General features: G+C 39.3%; 1 protein-coding gene across 3 annotated transcripts in view; it reads left to right on the top strand.

The window, feature by feature from the left end:
* The window catches only part of Tbck (TBC1 domain containing kinase), a 158,271-nt gene that overhangs the window by 12,195 nt on the left and 132,939 nt on the right, over window positions 1–13,137 (top strand). For all 3 annotated transcript variants that reach the window (XM_021157536.3, XM_029474919.2, XM_029474920.2), the window contains exons 3-4: window positions 502–574; window positions 11,817–11,931. In XM_021157536.3, coding sequence (XP_021013195.1) covers window positions 502–574; window positions 11,817–11,931 — 188 coding nt within the window. The remainder of the gene's footprint in view (window positions 1–501; window positions 575–11,816; window positions 11,932–13,137) is intronic.

The raw sequence follows: 13,137 nt of genomic DNA, 5'->3' as shown, positions 1-13,137 counted from the left end.
CAACCTTTCTGTGCTGGATGGAATTCAGGCATGATTGCCACCACACTGGTTTAGGAAGTGCAGGTGACTCAATGCAGGGTGTTGTACATTTTAGGAAGGCATCTGAACTCCAAGGCCAGCTGGCTAGGGAATTCTCTCCTGAAGGCAAAGGTGGGCTCTAGAGGTCTGCCATCCAGGAGAGTCCCAGGCTTGGTAAAATGTAGGAGCTTTTCATCTCTAGCACTAAGTAGTAGATGAGGAGAAAATACAAAAGAAGACTAATAAATTACAGGCAGAAGATGGGTAGCATTTCAGTTTGGGTGGATGGGGTGCTGACATAGAGGAGAGACTGAGAGGAGGAGCCAGATAGAAGTTAGGAAGACTGGTCACACATGCACACGGTGAAAACAGATAGTACTTAAAATATTGTTTTTGTACTGCATGTTAGTAACTTTAGAGGGATATATGTACTTGTTATTAAAGTATGTTAATTATAAAGTAGGTTTGCTTTGTTTTTCTCAGAAAGACTGGTGGTGGTGGCGGAGCACTGTGAGCGGAGTTTGGAAGACCTTCTACGAGAAAGGAAGCCTGTGAGGTACTGTAGAGTGTGAACAAAGATGGAAAGTGGGGATCGGCAACCCAAGAAGCACCTGACTGGAGCCTGAAGGGCCCTGATTCCTCTTAATAGTCTATAATGAGACCATTCAGTCTTAAGAACTTTAATTCACCTGGTTCATAGGAATTCAATGGTAACATTTGACAAAGCACTTGAGGAAATTCCTCAATGGAGTGAGTGTACAGATATGAGAACTTTGACAACTTAGTTCTAAGAACTTATTCCTCTAGCCCGGAGTATTTTCCTGAAAGGGACCATGGTAGCTCCTCAGTGTACAGTGGTAGTCCAAGGTGAACAGTGAACGTTGTCAAGTAATTCCATGTTAAGGATGAGACAGCGTTAGTAATCATGCGTCGGGTAGAACTTAATGATAAAGTATAATTCACTATTTCAGCAACTCAATCAATTTATGTTGGCTTAGCCAGAATAGTGTTACCTAGTTTTTATTACAAGTATGCTATTAAATAAGTTTTCATGCATTTACTCAAGATTATTTTTAAATCATAAGATATTTAATGTTTAAGTAAACTTATATTAAACTAACAAAAATTACTTACCATGAGCCTTTATGACTTTGGAATTTTCTACTTCAGCTCTCTGAACCTGTGGAGTTCTCAAACTTAATGGCAAGGGACAGAGGAGGGTACACAACGAAAAACTCCAAACTATCCTGAGGTCAAGGTCACTTATTATTTCAAAGAAAGAAACACCAAATACCAAGGTGGTCAACCTGAAGTTTCTTTTAGTGGACGTGCTCAGAGTGCTGCAGCAGAGAGTGCGTAGTTCTAGGTGCTCAGGTTAGGCACTTCCTGCTCTGTGTTCTGATTGCCAGCGGCCTGGCGCTTAGCAGACCGTGAAAAGCTCAGCTCTAAACAGCAGCAACAGCAGCAACAGCAGGAGGAGGAGAAAGAGGTGGGGGGTGTGGAGCTCCTGGCTGGACCTCATATGTTGGACTCTGAAGCTCCTCTCATGAATAACGTTGGAGCTCTTGGCCTAGGTATAGGGATCAGTTACAGATCTCCAGTGCCTAGCAAGGCTTGGCTGCTCTCTCGGTTGGTTCTACCAGCCACTGGGGCCACACTCTTGTTTGTGGTCCTTCATAGTCTTCCCTGTATTCCATCTCTGCCACCTTTGTCCCCTGATGTCTCTGCCTCAGCAGCTCTCTGGATCTCTTTAGTCTTCCTCTTGGTGCTGCTGCTTTTATTTGGTCTGTTAGCTCTCTCATCCCCATGTTCCCAGCTCAGTTTGCTTATAGCAATCAAAAGTAGGCAAAGTAAAAAAAACCAAAAGCAAAGAAACAAAATTGAGATAAGCCTTTTATTGGGCTTAATGTTGTGTTACTAGGAGCCAGGCAGGAGGTGTCCGTCCCCTAGCTGATTCCAGAGCTGAGCCAAGCTGACTTATCACCAGAATCAGTGTGATATGGCAAAGGTGTTTGTATTACTCATGGTACAGTCCTTTATGCAAATAAAAGATTGTACTTCTAGCAATTACAGGCCTTTTGCTAGGCCACTAGAAAAGCTGCTTCCTTCTGAAGTGGGTGAAAACGGCTGTAGGGTATTTAAGTTCACTGACACTTGTCTTCTCTAGACTTCTACTTTCCCAGGCTCATGGATGTCTGGAGTGGTCCTGTCTGGAGCTTCAATTCAGCCTTGGTTATAGTAGGCCTCTGCAGCTACCTGCGGGGATGTCCTCAGAGTGATGACAAAGTATCCAAATTAGCAAGGTTGCCATGAGAGCTATCCAGCCTTTGTATGAGATGGACTGCTTGGCTGAGATTACCCATTCAAGCATGCCACCACGAGACAAGACTGTCACACAGGCCTGTGCCTGTTCTTAACTGGTTTAAACATTGACAGAAAATATTAACAACTCCTGTGGTTAAATGCAGGACTAATATTTTGTTTTGATATTGAGTATATATGAAATTGCATTTTATCTTCCATTTTTTGTTGCTAATATCAAACAATATAAGTGAATACTTTTCAATAAAGGCTTTCTTTCTATGGCCTTACTAAAGAAAGTTCATTGTTCAAATAGTTCCTTTGCAGATTCCATAAGATTTTTTAATTAAGCAACCATATTATCATTAACTAAAATATGTTTATAGTCTTTTCTAAAAAGTCATTATAGTTTTTTTTTCTTGATCTTGATTTGGTTTCACAAAATTGAACTTTTGCTAGTATGTATTTGTATTATTGTAATATAAATATTTATGGTCATGTTTCATTGGTTTTAGATATTGACTGTTCAATATTGAACTATTATGTATGGTATTTGCAATAATGTTTTCATAGATGCTGTTTTTATGATTTTCTATGACAAAATAAAAATTTTAGTGTGTTTGTGCCATGATAATAAATTATTTAAAAATGACAAAAATACCCATGCTTATTGAATGGGTGGGTTTTTTTTTTTTTTTTTTTTTTTTTTTTTTTTGCCCCGAGACAGGGTTTCTCTGTATAGCCCTGGCTGTCCTGTAACTCACTTTGTAGACCAGGCTGGTCTCGAACTCAGAAATCCCCCTGCCTCTGCCTCTGCCTCCCGGGTGCTGGGATTAAAGGCGTGCACCGGTGTTTTTCTTTATTCTCAGAGATATGTTAAAGCACTGTTTTGCAGATTATTTTATGTCAGGAAAGTTGGGGAATACAGATTTTAAAAAATTTATAATTACAAAAAGTAGTATAAGAATTATAAAATTCTTCATTTATAAAAATGTTCACATTTACTGTAACAGGATGGTATTACGTGTTCCTCAAAGGCACTGAAGTCTTTGAAGGAGAAATGGATCCGGTGCGCTCATTGCAATCAGGCAGTGGTCATTATCTGATCACTGCTCATTAGTTGCTGTTTAGTATATATTTATCACCTTGTGAATTAACAGAGTGAAGCAAGATTCATTTGGAACATTCTCCAAGTGTAGCAAATCAATTCTGGAGCCTACTGTTGTCAAAGCAGATCGTGTTTTCCCTGTGTAAAATACACAAATGAGCTTAGCAAATTCATTATTTGTTGAAGAGAAAAGCTACCTAGTGCTCAGCTTGGAAAGTTGATTTCTTATTGTTTCTTTCTTATTGCTGATTAGTAACATTCAAAATTTACAGCATTCAGCTACAGTTATTTTAAAATAAAAGCTGAGTTGTAAAATATGTCCAACCTAACAACTTAGACACAGAGGATGTATTTTTTCATACCTTCTACAAATACTCTTTGATAGTTAATTTGTCCAAGTTTCATTTCAAAATGTGAAACTGAGGAAAAAGGAGTTGCTTAATTTAGCATAAATACCTGAGTTCAATAGTCAAAGAAGTTTTTATCTTTCAGTTTTAGAAACTATTTTCTCTGGGATTTAGAGGTGAGTCACTGGTTAAAAACAGTACTGCTGGGGCTGGAGAGATAGCTCAGTGGTTAAGAGCATGGACTGCTCTTCCAAAGGTCCTGAGTTCAAATCCCAGCAACCACATGGTGGCTCACAACCATCCGTAATGAGATCTGATGCCCTCTTCTGGTGTGTCTGAAGTCAGCTACAGTGTACTTACATATAATAATAAATAAATCTTTAAAAAAAAAAAAAAAACAGTACTGCCTTTGCCAGGGGTACATGATCAGTCTCCAGTACCCTTTGTTGGTGGCTCACGACTACCTATTACTCTAGCTCCAGGGCGACCCTTCTCTGGACATCCCAGGCACCTGTGTTCATATGGAAACATACCAACGTATAGGTAAACACATATCACATAATTTTTAAAAATTAATCTTAACTTCCAAATTTATTAGCATATCATTAAAAACACCTTATCCTCTGATTCTGAATTTATAAAACTAATAAATATTGAAAAGTTGTATATTGAAGGACATTTTTATCTTGAAAGTATAGGAGGGATTCTTTAAATACAAACATATCTTTGCAATATTATTTAAGCATTAATCTTCAATGATCTCTCTCTCTCTCTCTCATATCATACAGTAGCTAACTATAATTCATCCATTTCCTCTCCATTAACTTTTTACCTCAGGCTGATACCAAGAAAATGTAACCAAAGGAAAATGTATATGGAAAGGATTAGGAATTTTATAAGGTGAAAAAACATGTTGAATTTATACAGTCTAGAATTGTTTCCTCCTTGGTTTGTTGACGGTATGTGTGTTTTGGCTTATGCAGTGACCTTTAGAAATATCACGGATCCTTGATTTGAGGAAATAGCATGTGTGGTTTTAGTTAACACTTCTATATGAATGATTCCCAAATCTATCTCAGCAGCCCTGACCTCTGGTTCTCTTGCCTTGCCTCCATTTCTTGCAAGCTGATAGAATCTCTTCTTGGAAACATTGCAGATAGCTGAGGAAATTGGTGGTTTATTTGTCAAGTTAACAGAATTTAAAATCACCTGGGACTCTGAAAAAGTCTGTGTGTGTTTATCTTAATTCTGACCATGGATGTAGGAGGACACACTCCCTGTGAGTGGCACCATTCCCTGGGCATGGGGACCTGGGCTGTAGAGTTCTAGCACACATGCTCGCTGCTTTTGGTTATGGTTGTAGCATGACCAGCTCTCTCAGGCTCTGTCTCTGCGACTTCAGAGTATTTTATCCCTGTATCAGGAGTGAAACTAAGAGTCTCTTCCCTAGCTCATTCTAATTTACAATTTACCCAAGTATTGCAGGATTACGTATTAATCATTATGCCAGTACTTATTTCTACTGCCTCCAAGAAATAGTTATACCAGCTGGTTACCAAGTGTTTAAACTAACGAGTATCTTCTATTACAAAATGAATTCATTCCAACTTCAAAAATACCAGTTTTCTGTTCAAACAAAATCTCTTCTGAGACTCCAAACTGTGAGCTCCATCCAAAAAATATTTCTAAATTACTTACTTCTATAAACTATCACAGAGTAAACAAACCTGTTTCAAAGAGAAAAGATAAGAAAATAACAAGAAAACCTTAGACTAAAGCAAGACTGAAGCACAGCAGGACAAGCATGACAGCCTAGGTAGCTCACCTGGAACCATAGTCATTGAAGCCTCCCTTGTAACATTAATCAGAGGCCAGTAGACTCTTGCTGTGCACCCTGGTCTTCCCACCAGCAACGTGCATGTATTCTCTTGCATTGACTTTACTTGACTCCTAGAACGTTCTTTTGAAATGTCCCACATTACTGGCATGTTTAGCAGCTTGTCTGCATAGCACCACAAGCTTGGTCTTCATAGCTTTCCACAGTAGCCTCTCAGGGCCTTGTTGTGAGGAGTATAACTCTACCTGTCATTATCTGGTGTCACCAGCTTTTCTTCTAGATCCTCAGTACAAGCCTCATGACTCCCTCACTCTTGCATTCTATATGCCTACGCAAGTTACACCATAGGATGACAGTAAATGTTGCTGCTGCTGAAGATGTAGTCTGGCCCCTTTAGACCATTGCTGTGGTCTGTGCACATCTTAGAAAATACTTTGCTAGGCAATTGTTTTCTAGTAGTCAATCATGGAAGCTCTGTGTTTTCAGGTACTGTCCTTTTACACGAATGTTCTTTACGTGGGTGTTGTGTTTTATATCCCAGATCTGTACATGGGTGAGATCTTATTCTCAAGGAACCTTTCCAGTTTTCTCCATGCAAAGTGTAAAGAAAGTGCATGGGTTCTCATTAATGGGACTTTAACATTACAGCTGCTCTGTCCATACTCATCTTGTCTGTGGCTTTAACTTGGTTCACGTTCCTGTCTTCACCAGACTGCACATGTTTGGCATCTTTGGGCTCCTCCTTCAGCTCTACTTTCTAAATTTGCTGTGTCTGTAAATCTGGCTAAATGGCAGTGAGTGTAACCACACCACAGCCCAAATGCTATCTAGTCTCCAAACATGGAGTCCAGTTCTCTTCATCTAGCTTCACACAGGTCCTCAGCACAGGCAAGCATGCATCCAGATGATTTGTCAGAGAGGAGTGGGCTCTAGAGCTGTGGCTCTCAGCCTTCCCAATGCTGTGACCCTTTAATACAGTTCCTCATGCTGTGGTGACCCCAACCGTAACATTATTTTCATTGCTACTTTACAACTGTAAGTGTGCTGATGTTATGCATTGTAATATAAATATCTGTGTTTTCTGACTGCCTTAGGTGATCCCTGTGAAAGGGTGGATTGACCCCCAAAGGGGTCATGACCCACAGGTTGAAACCCACTGCTCTAGACTAATTCCTAATAAACTGCTTGTTCCCTCTGAAATTTGATGAGCAGGACCTTTATGGTCACATCTCTATCAGCATTCTGGTCTTTTACAGTTCTATCAGAATCATCTGTTAAGTTTTCCATATATCATTCTCAGACTTCTTTAGCCTGTAACTCCAAACTTACAAATTCCTCCTACAAACAAAGGCTTAGAAACATGGGGTGAGACTTCTTAGAGAGACTCAAGTTCTTGTTACTATGTTCTGTGTTAGTTCTGTTTTTTGCTTTAACAGAATGTCTGGCACAGTAACTCAGGGGAGAAAGGATTTGTTCTGCCTGATGGATCAGGAGACATTATCCATCATTATGGGAAAGATTTGTTATTGGGAGCTTGAGGGTACTTGCCTACATCTTGGCAAATTGGGAAGTCATGTGGTCAACCTATAAATCTCAGTCCCAGGTTCCTTGTGTGTCCCAACTAGACATGATATCCAAAAGGTCCTTGTACTTCCAAGACAGTGGGAACCAATGATTCAAGTGCCTGAGGCTATGTGGAGCGTATCACTTTAAACCAAAGCACAGAATCTAAAATTTACTGACTCAAACGTGGTACTTAATGTTAGTTATTTACAAGATTCTGACTTTGGAGTTGTGTGGTTTAGACAAAGCCTTAATGCTGTGTGTTTATTGGGGGAGGGGATGCACACAAGTGGAGAGGTCAGCGAGCAATTTGCTGGAGTTGGTTCGCTCCTTCAACTGTTTGGGTTCTAGGGATCAAACTCAGGCCACCAGGGTTGGCAACAAGTGCTTTTACTTGCTGAGCCATCTCCTGCTTTTTACTGTACATGGTCAAGTGAACTGTAATATGTTAACTATTAGATATTTTTATCCGTTATAATTACTTTACTTAAAAAGATTTCATCATCAAACTAATTTACCATATTAAGAAAATTTATTTTGATATACACACCCCTTCATTTTAACATGAATGCATTTTTGACATACAAATCCAATATCATGTCAATTTATAAAAGCACACTATGAAAAGTAGAACAAGTCTTCTGTATTCAACTGTTTCAAAATTGGTTTAATGAAAACAGTCACTGTAAACATTTGATTCCAATTCCATGAGCAGTCTGTGTTGAAATACAATGCAGCTGAGGACCTCTAGTGTCACTGCTGAATATGGCATTAATTTGTAAAGGTACTGTAAAGGTGTGTGTGTGTGTGTGTGTGTGTGTGTGTGTGTGAGAGAGAGAGAGAGAGAGAGAGAGAGAGAGAGAGCAAGAATAAAAAGAAGAGCTAAAGTTAACTTATAGAACCAAATGAGATGCTTAAATGAAGTTTGTTCCACTTAGAATTTTTGAGCATTTTAATTAAAATATATTTATACATCACTTCTTACCTTTTCTTTCTTCCCTTCAGCCCCTACCATATCCCCTACTATAAAACTGATAGCCTCTTTAAAAAATATTATAGTTACATATAAATATATGCACAATATGTAAATCCAGCCTGCTGAGTGCACTCTTGTTATGTGTGCATATAAGATTTCAGGGCTAGCTGTGTTAGATTAGGTAACTAAGTCTCTGGGAGAGGCTAAACCTCCTTCTCTCAGCCTGTAGTTCTTTGTCTAGGGTGGGACCCTGTGAGATTTCCCCCTTTCTTGTTAGCATGTCTGTTGATATTGTCATTGTTCAAGTCTTATTCATGCAGCCCTTTCTAAGTCAGTCCTACAGCAGCTTTCTTGGTATTCTGAATCTTTTCATCTCCTTTCTTAGTAGTCTTCCCTGAGCCCTAGATGCAGGAGCTGTGCTGTAGAAGTGTTCATTGGGCAAAAGTTTCCCACAATCCATCCATCTCTGAATTTTATCCAGTTTCTGCAATGGTTTCCATTTGCTGTCGAGAGAAGAATCTTTTTACGTGGAGTGAGAAGCACACTCATGTCTCCGTGCAAAGACAACGCTTAGAATGTGGTTGAGGAGCTAGGCTGGTGTAGCAAGGTGGAGGCAGGAGGCTCTCTTCTAAGAGCCTCACTAGTCCTAGAGCTTGGCTACGGTTTCAGCACTAGACATGGCTCTCCTCCCATTGAGTGGTCCTCATGTCCACTTGGACAGCTGTTGACTGCCCTCCAGAGTTGCACCTTTACATGGACCTTGTACCCCAGGTTGCTACGGTTCATGGGAGTGTCACATTGGGGTAGAACCTTAGTTGTGTCCCTTCTTTGGAAGGTGACATAGGACTCTCTGGTAGTAAGAAAGCTAGATCCCAGGAAGGAGACATTCATGTTTGGTCAGTTTTGATGATCCAAGTCCTGCAATCCAAGGGTGCTGTTTCTTCAGCACTGGGGGCTTCCCTGCAACTGCTGAGAAGTAATCAAGGGAAACAATGAAGCCTATGTTGCTTGGGGGTCCCTAGGACTACCTACCAGCACCAACAGCAGGGAAGGGCTCATGCCTGGCATGAGGGTCTGTTAGCCCATGGGCCTTGTGGGGAGGGTTGTCAACCCAGTGACAAGAGAAAAGAGGACTAAAACTTTTTCACCTTTTGCTCTTTCTTGTACTTTAGATTTAGGAAAGAGGATCAAGTTTTAGTAATAATTTTTTAAAGAAAATGTATTTCATTTACTATTTTAAAGTAAGTTTTATTGAGGTCTAATTCTAATATCTTACCACTTACCATGTAAATGTATAGTTATATTAGTATGATAAGCAAGGTCTCATCAAAACTAAGATATAGAACAATTCCAATAGCCTCAAGGTCTCCTTATATTCCTGTGTAGTCCCCCAAACCTATGGTAACCACTGATTTGTTAATCAATCTTTTTCCTATTACCTATGTCTTTTTTAGTGTTTTCCCTTGCCAAGTATACTTGAATCTTAATGCTTATCAGATCTGACAAGTGTTATCTTTGAATGGTTAAGTAGTACCACTAACATCTAACTTCAGAGTCTGGAATGGCCTTTGTGGGGGTGGAACGAAATGGCTCCTGGCCCTAAGACAGGGCCAATAGGGCATGGGCCACCATGAGTATTGATGGCTGTTGTGGGTGTAAGACTTGTTTGTATAATAATGTACATATGTTTACATTCATCCTTCATGGAATATCCTCCCTATTAATGTAAATGACTCCATGATAGAGACAGCACAAGTCTGGGAGATGAAGATGTGTCTAATGTCTCAGCAAAATTGTAAATGCTGGGACCTTGGGACAGCCCCTAAAGCTATGGAAAAGAACTCAACAAACAAGAGTCCAAAATATATAATTTCAGGGGCTAGAGAGATGTCTCAGAGGTTAAGAGCACTGACTACTTTTCTAGAGGTCTGGAGTTAAATTCCCAGCAACTACATGGTGGCTCACAACCATCTGTAATGGGATCCAATGCCCTTGTGTATTTGAAGACAGCAACAGCATACTCACATACATAAAATAAATAAATCTTTAAAATATGTATCTATGTATATATATAGATATGTACATAATTTATCAATAGTGCAAAATCGAAGGATGAAATATGAATCGTATGAGGGCTTCACAAATCTAAAGGAGTAAAAGCAGCTGCTTGGTGGGCCAGCCTGTCAGAATGATACTAAGGAAGGAGATGAAAACATTTGGAGACCTCACCCAGGTAAGGTTTTGTTTAAGCATACAAGGGCAGGCAGATTCCTAAATTCAGGGTCCACCTTCCCCAGAGCAAAGTTAGGCCCAGCTGTGGTAGAAATGGTCATTTCAGGGGTCCCAGCCAGTTATCATCTGTGCTTACCTGGGGCAGGAAAATCTCAGAATTCTTTTGCAATGTTTAAAAAAAAAATGTGCTGGGCTTATCTGCAAGAGATGAGCTATTCAGAGAATTTTTAGACTAGCAAGAGAAAACTGCTTGGAGAACTGTCTGGAGCAGAACAAAGAAAAAGCAGTCTGGAAAGCTGTCTTGAGGTGGACCCAGGATTTGACCAGAGTCCTTTGTCTCACTGCTCTCTCAGAACCCCTCTCAGGCCAAGGCTGGGCCTTGGCATTTAACATAATTGCTGTGCAGTAGTCATCATCAGTTGCTTGCTGTTTCCCCTTTGATTTCTTTTTGTCCTGTTTATAACCTCTTAATGATTTTACAGGTCTTTAATTCCAGCGCCCAGAGGTAGGCAGATTGCATTGAGTTCAAGATCAGCCTGGTTTACAAAGTGAATTCCAGGACAGACAGAGCCATTTGTTACACAGAGAAACCCAGTCTCAAAAAAAATCCACCACCACCAACAACAACAATAAACAGTGATTACATCTAATCTTTACTATTGCCTCAAGATTTATAATTCTTTTAAAATATACTTTTTGTGGCTGCTTTCAGATATTAATTTTAAAAAATAAAACATGGCTAGAAAAAACCCTCATATTAAAATATTAACTGATAATATTGGAAGGTTGGATTGAATGATTTTTTGTTGTTGTTGTTGTTGTTCTTCTCAGTATATATTAAAGAAACTCAGGGACAAACAGGGTGAGAGAGGTAGGAGAAATGATGAGGAAAATGGGCATCTCTATGAGACTTGACATAGAGAGGGTGGGGAAGATTTAAAACTTGTGTTTGATAAGTCATGAATTACTGGAATGATTCACAAGGTGATATGGAAATATATAATGTCTATATAGTATAAAATACATCATATTTTCATGGACTTAGTTGTTTTGTTTTTGTTTGTACAGAGTACATGGCTTTTATTGATTTGTCCCAAATGTTTTTAAATAAACTGGTAATTTGTTAAAACACCAAGCCTGTCAGTGGCAAGTGCATCTCATTTTGCTATAAGTCACCCAAACTTCAAGTCTTTCCCAGGGAAAACAAAGCCTTTCTTTATTGTAGCCTAGACTATATGACATCTGTTTTGTTATAATCTGGAAATCCCAAAATATGTAGAATGTTTTTGAGCTGTGCCTGTTCCCCTTCCTTCGGGTGGAAGAGGTACAGTAAAAACATCACTGTCTGAATTTTTTATTATGTCTCACTTTATTCCTTAAAACAGACTCTGTATTTGCTTGGTAACTGATCTTTGATGTTTGCTTTCTTTTTAGTCATTCAACAGTTTTGTGCATAGCATATGAAGTACTTGAGGGCTTGCAGTACTTGAACAAGCATGGCATAGTACACCGGGCGTTGTCTCCTCATAACATCCTGTTGGATCGGAAGGTAATTTTCACTTCATGATAGATACTTTTATATTGCTAAGAATGAAAACTACTAAAATTCTGCATTGATCAGACGTAGACTAACAATGTGTTTTCAGAATATTTGTAGACTGTGAAAGTGATAGATGTAGCAGATAGAAAGAACAATTTTTAAATTCTATTGATGGATTATTCTCTACTATTCCCCAGCTTAGTTTCTAGCTGTGTGCTTTAGTTTACTTATCTTTCAACGGGCTGTGTCTTGTGTGAACTGAGCTGATCCCCACTACATGACAGATCACAGGAAGGATGGAGAGAGAGCCTCCCCGCTTGTTCCTGCCCATCAGTTCTTACACCTTTAGACAACAGTGTCAGCCATTCATGTGGAATGCTGTTATTATAAGCACAGCCATGTTGTTTTATATCTTCACTCTTCCTTTCCCGTTTCACAGATCTCATCTGCCATCTGCACACCTAGCCCCTTTCTGTGGGATTACTTCTTTCCTACTAGAAATCTGATGTAGTAACCCCCTACACTAATGGATAGCAAAATGGAATAATCATAATTTAATTTTCCCATAAATATAGGAATAGCTTCTGGGTAATTTGGGGACAATTATTTCTATATAATTATTTTCTGAATCTCAAAATTTAATGTGGCTACTCTATGGGATTAAAAAATCACAAAGAAGCCGGGCAGTGGTGGCGCACACCTTTAATCCCAGCATTTGGGAGGCAGAGGCAGGTGAATTTCTGAGTTCGAGGCCAGCCTGGTCTACAGAGTGAGTTCCAGGACAGCCAGGGCTACACAGAGAAACCCTGCCTTGAAAATTAAAAAAAAAAAAAAAATCAGAAGGAGAAAGCAACACTCACTAATGTCTGATTCATAGCAGTGAAGCATCCTTGCCACAACCAGCGAGGATGTTTTCAGTACAGTTTGTAATGCAGAGCGATGCCTGAGCAGACAAACCACATTACATTTCAAATAAGCTTTACAAAAAGAAAACCTAAGTCTGAAAGGAACATTTTAGGAGACATAAAACTTATGCTTACCTTTTTATTGAGCTCACATTAATGACTGTTATTGTTGTTCTTAGACAATAAAAAAGATAACTAGAAATCTAACAAATTTTTGAAAACCTTCACTTTTATTACCTGTAAAATTTTCACACTAAGAATTACTGTTTCACAGACTGGAGAGATGGCTCGGCCATTAAAAGCTGGGCTC

Source organism: Mus caroli, unplaced genomic scaffold (assembly GCF_978045245.1).
Source record: "Mus caroli unplaced genomic scaffold, Mus_caroli_1 scaffold_3, whole genome shotgun sequence".
Lineage (NCBI taxonomy): Eukaryota > Metazoa > Chordata > Mammalia > Rodentia > Muridae > Mus > Mus caroli.
This window is presented reverse-complemented; position numbering and strand designations above follow the sequence as displayed.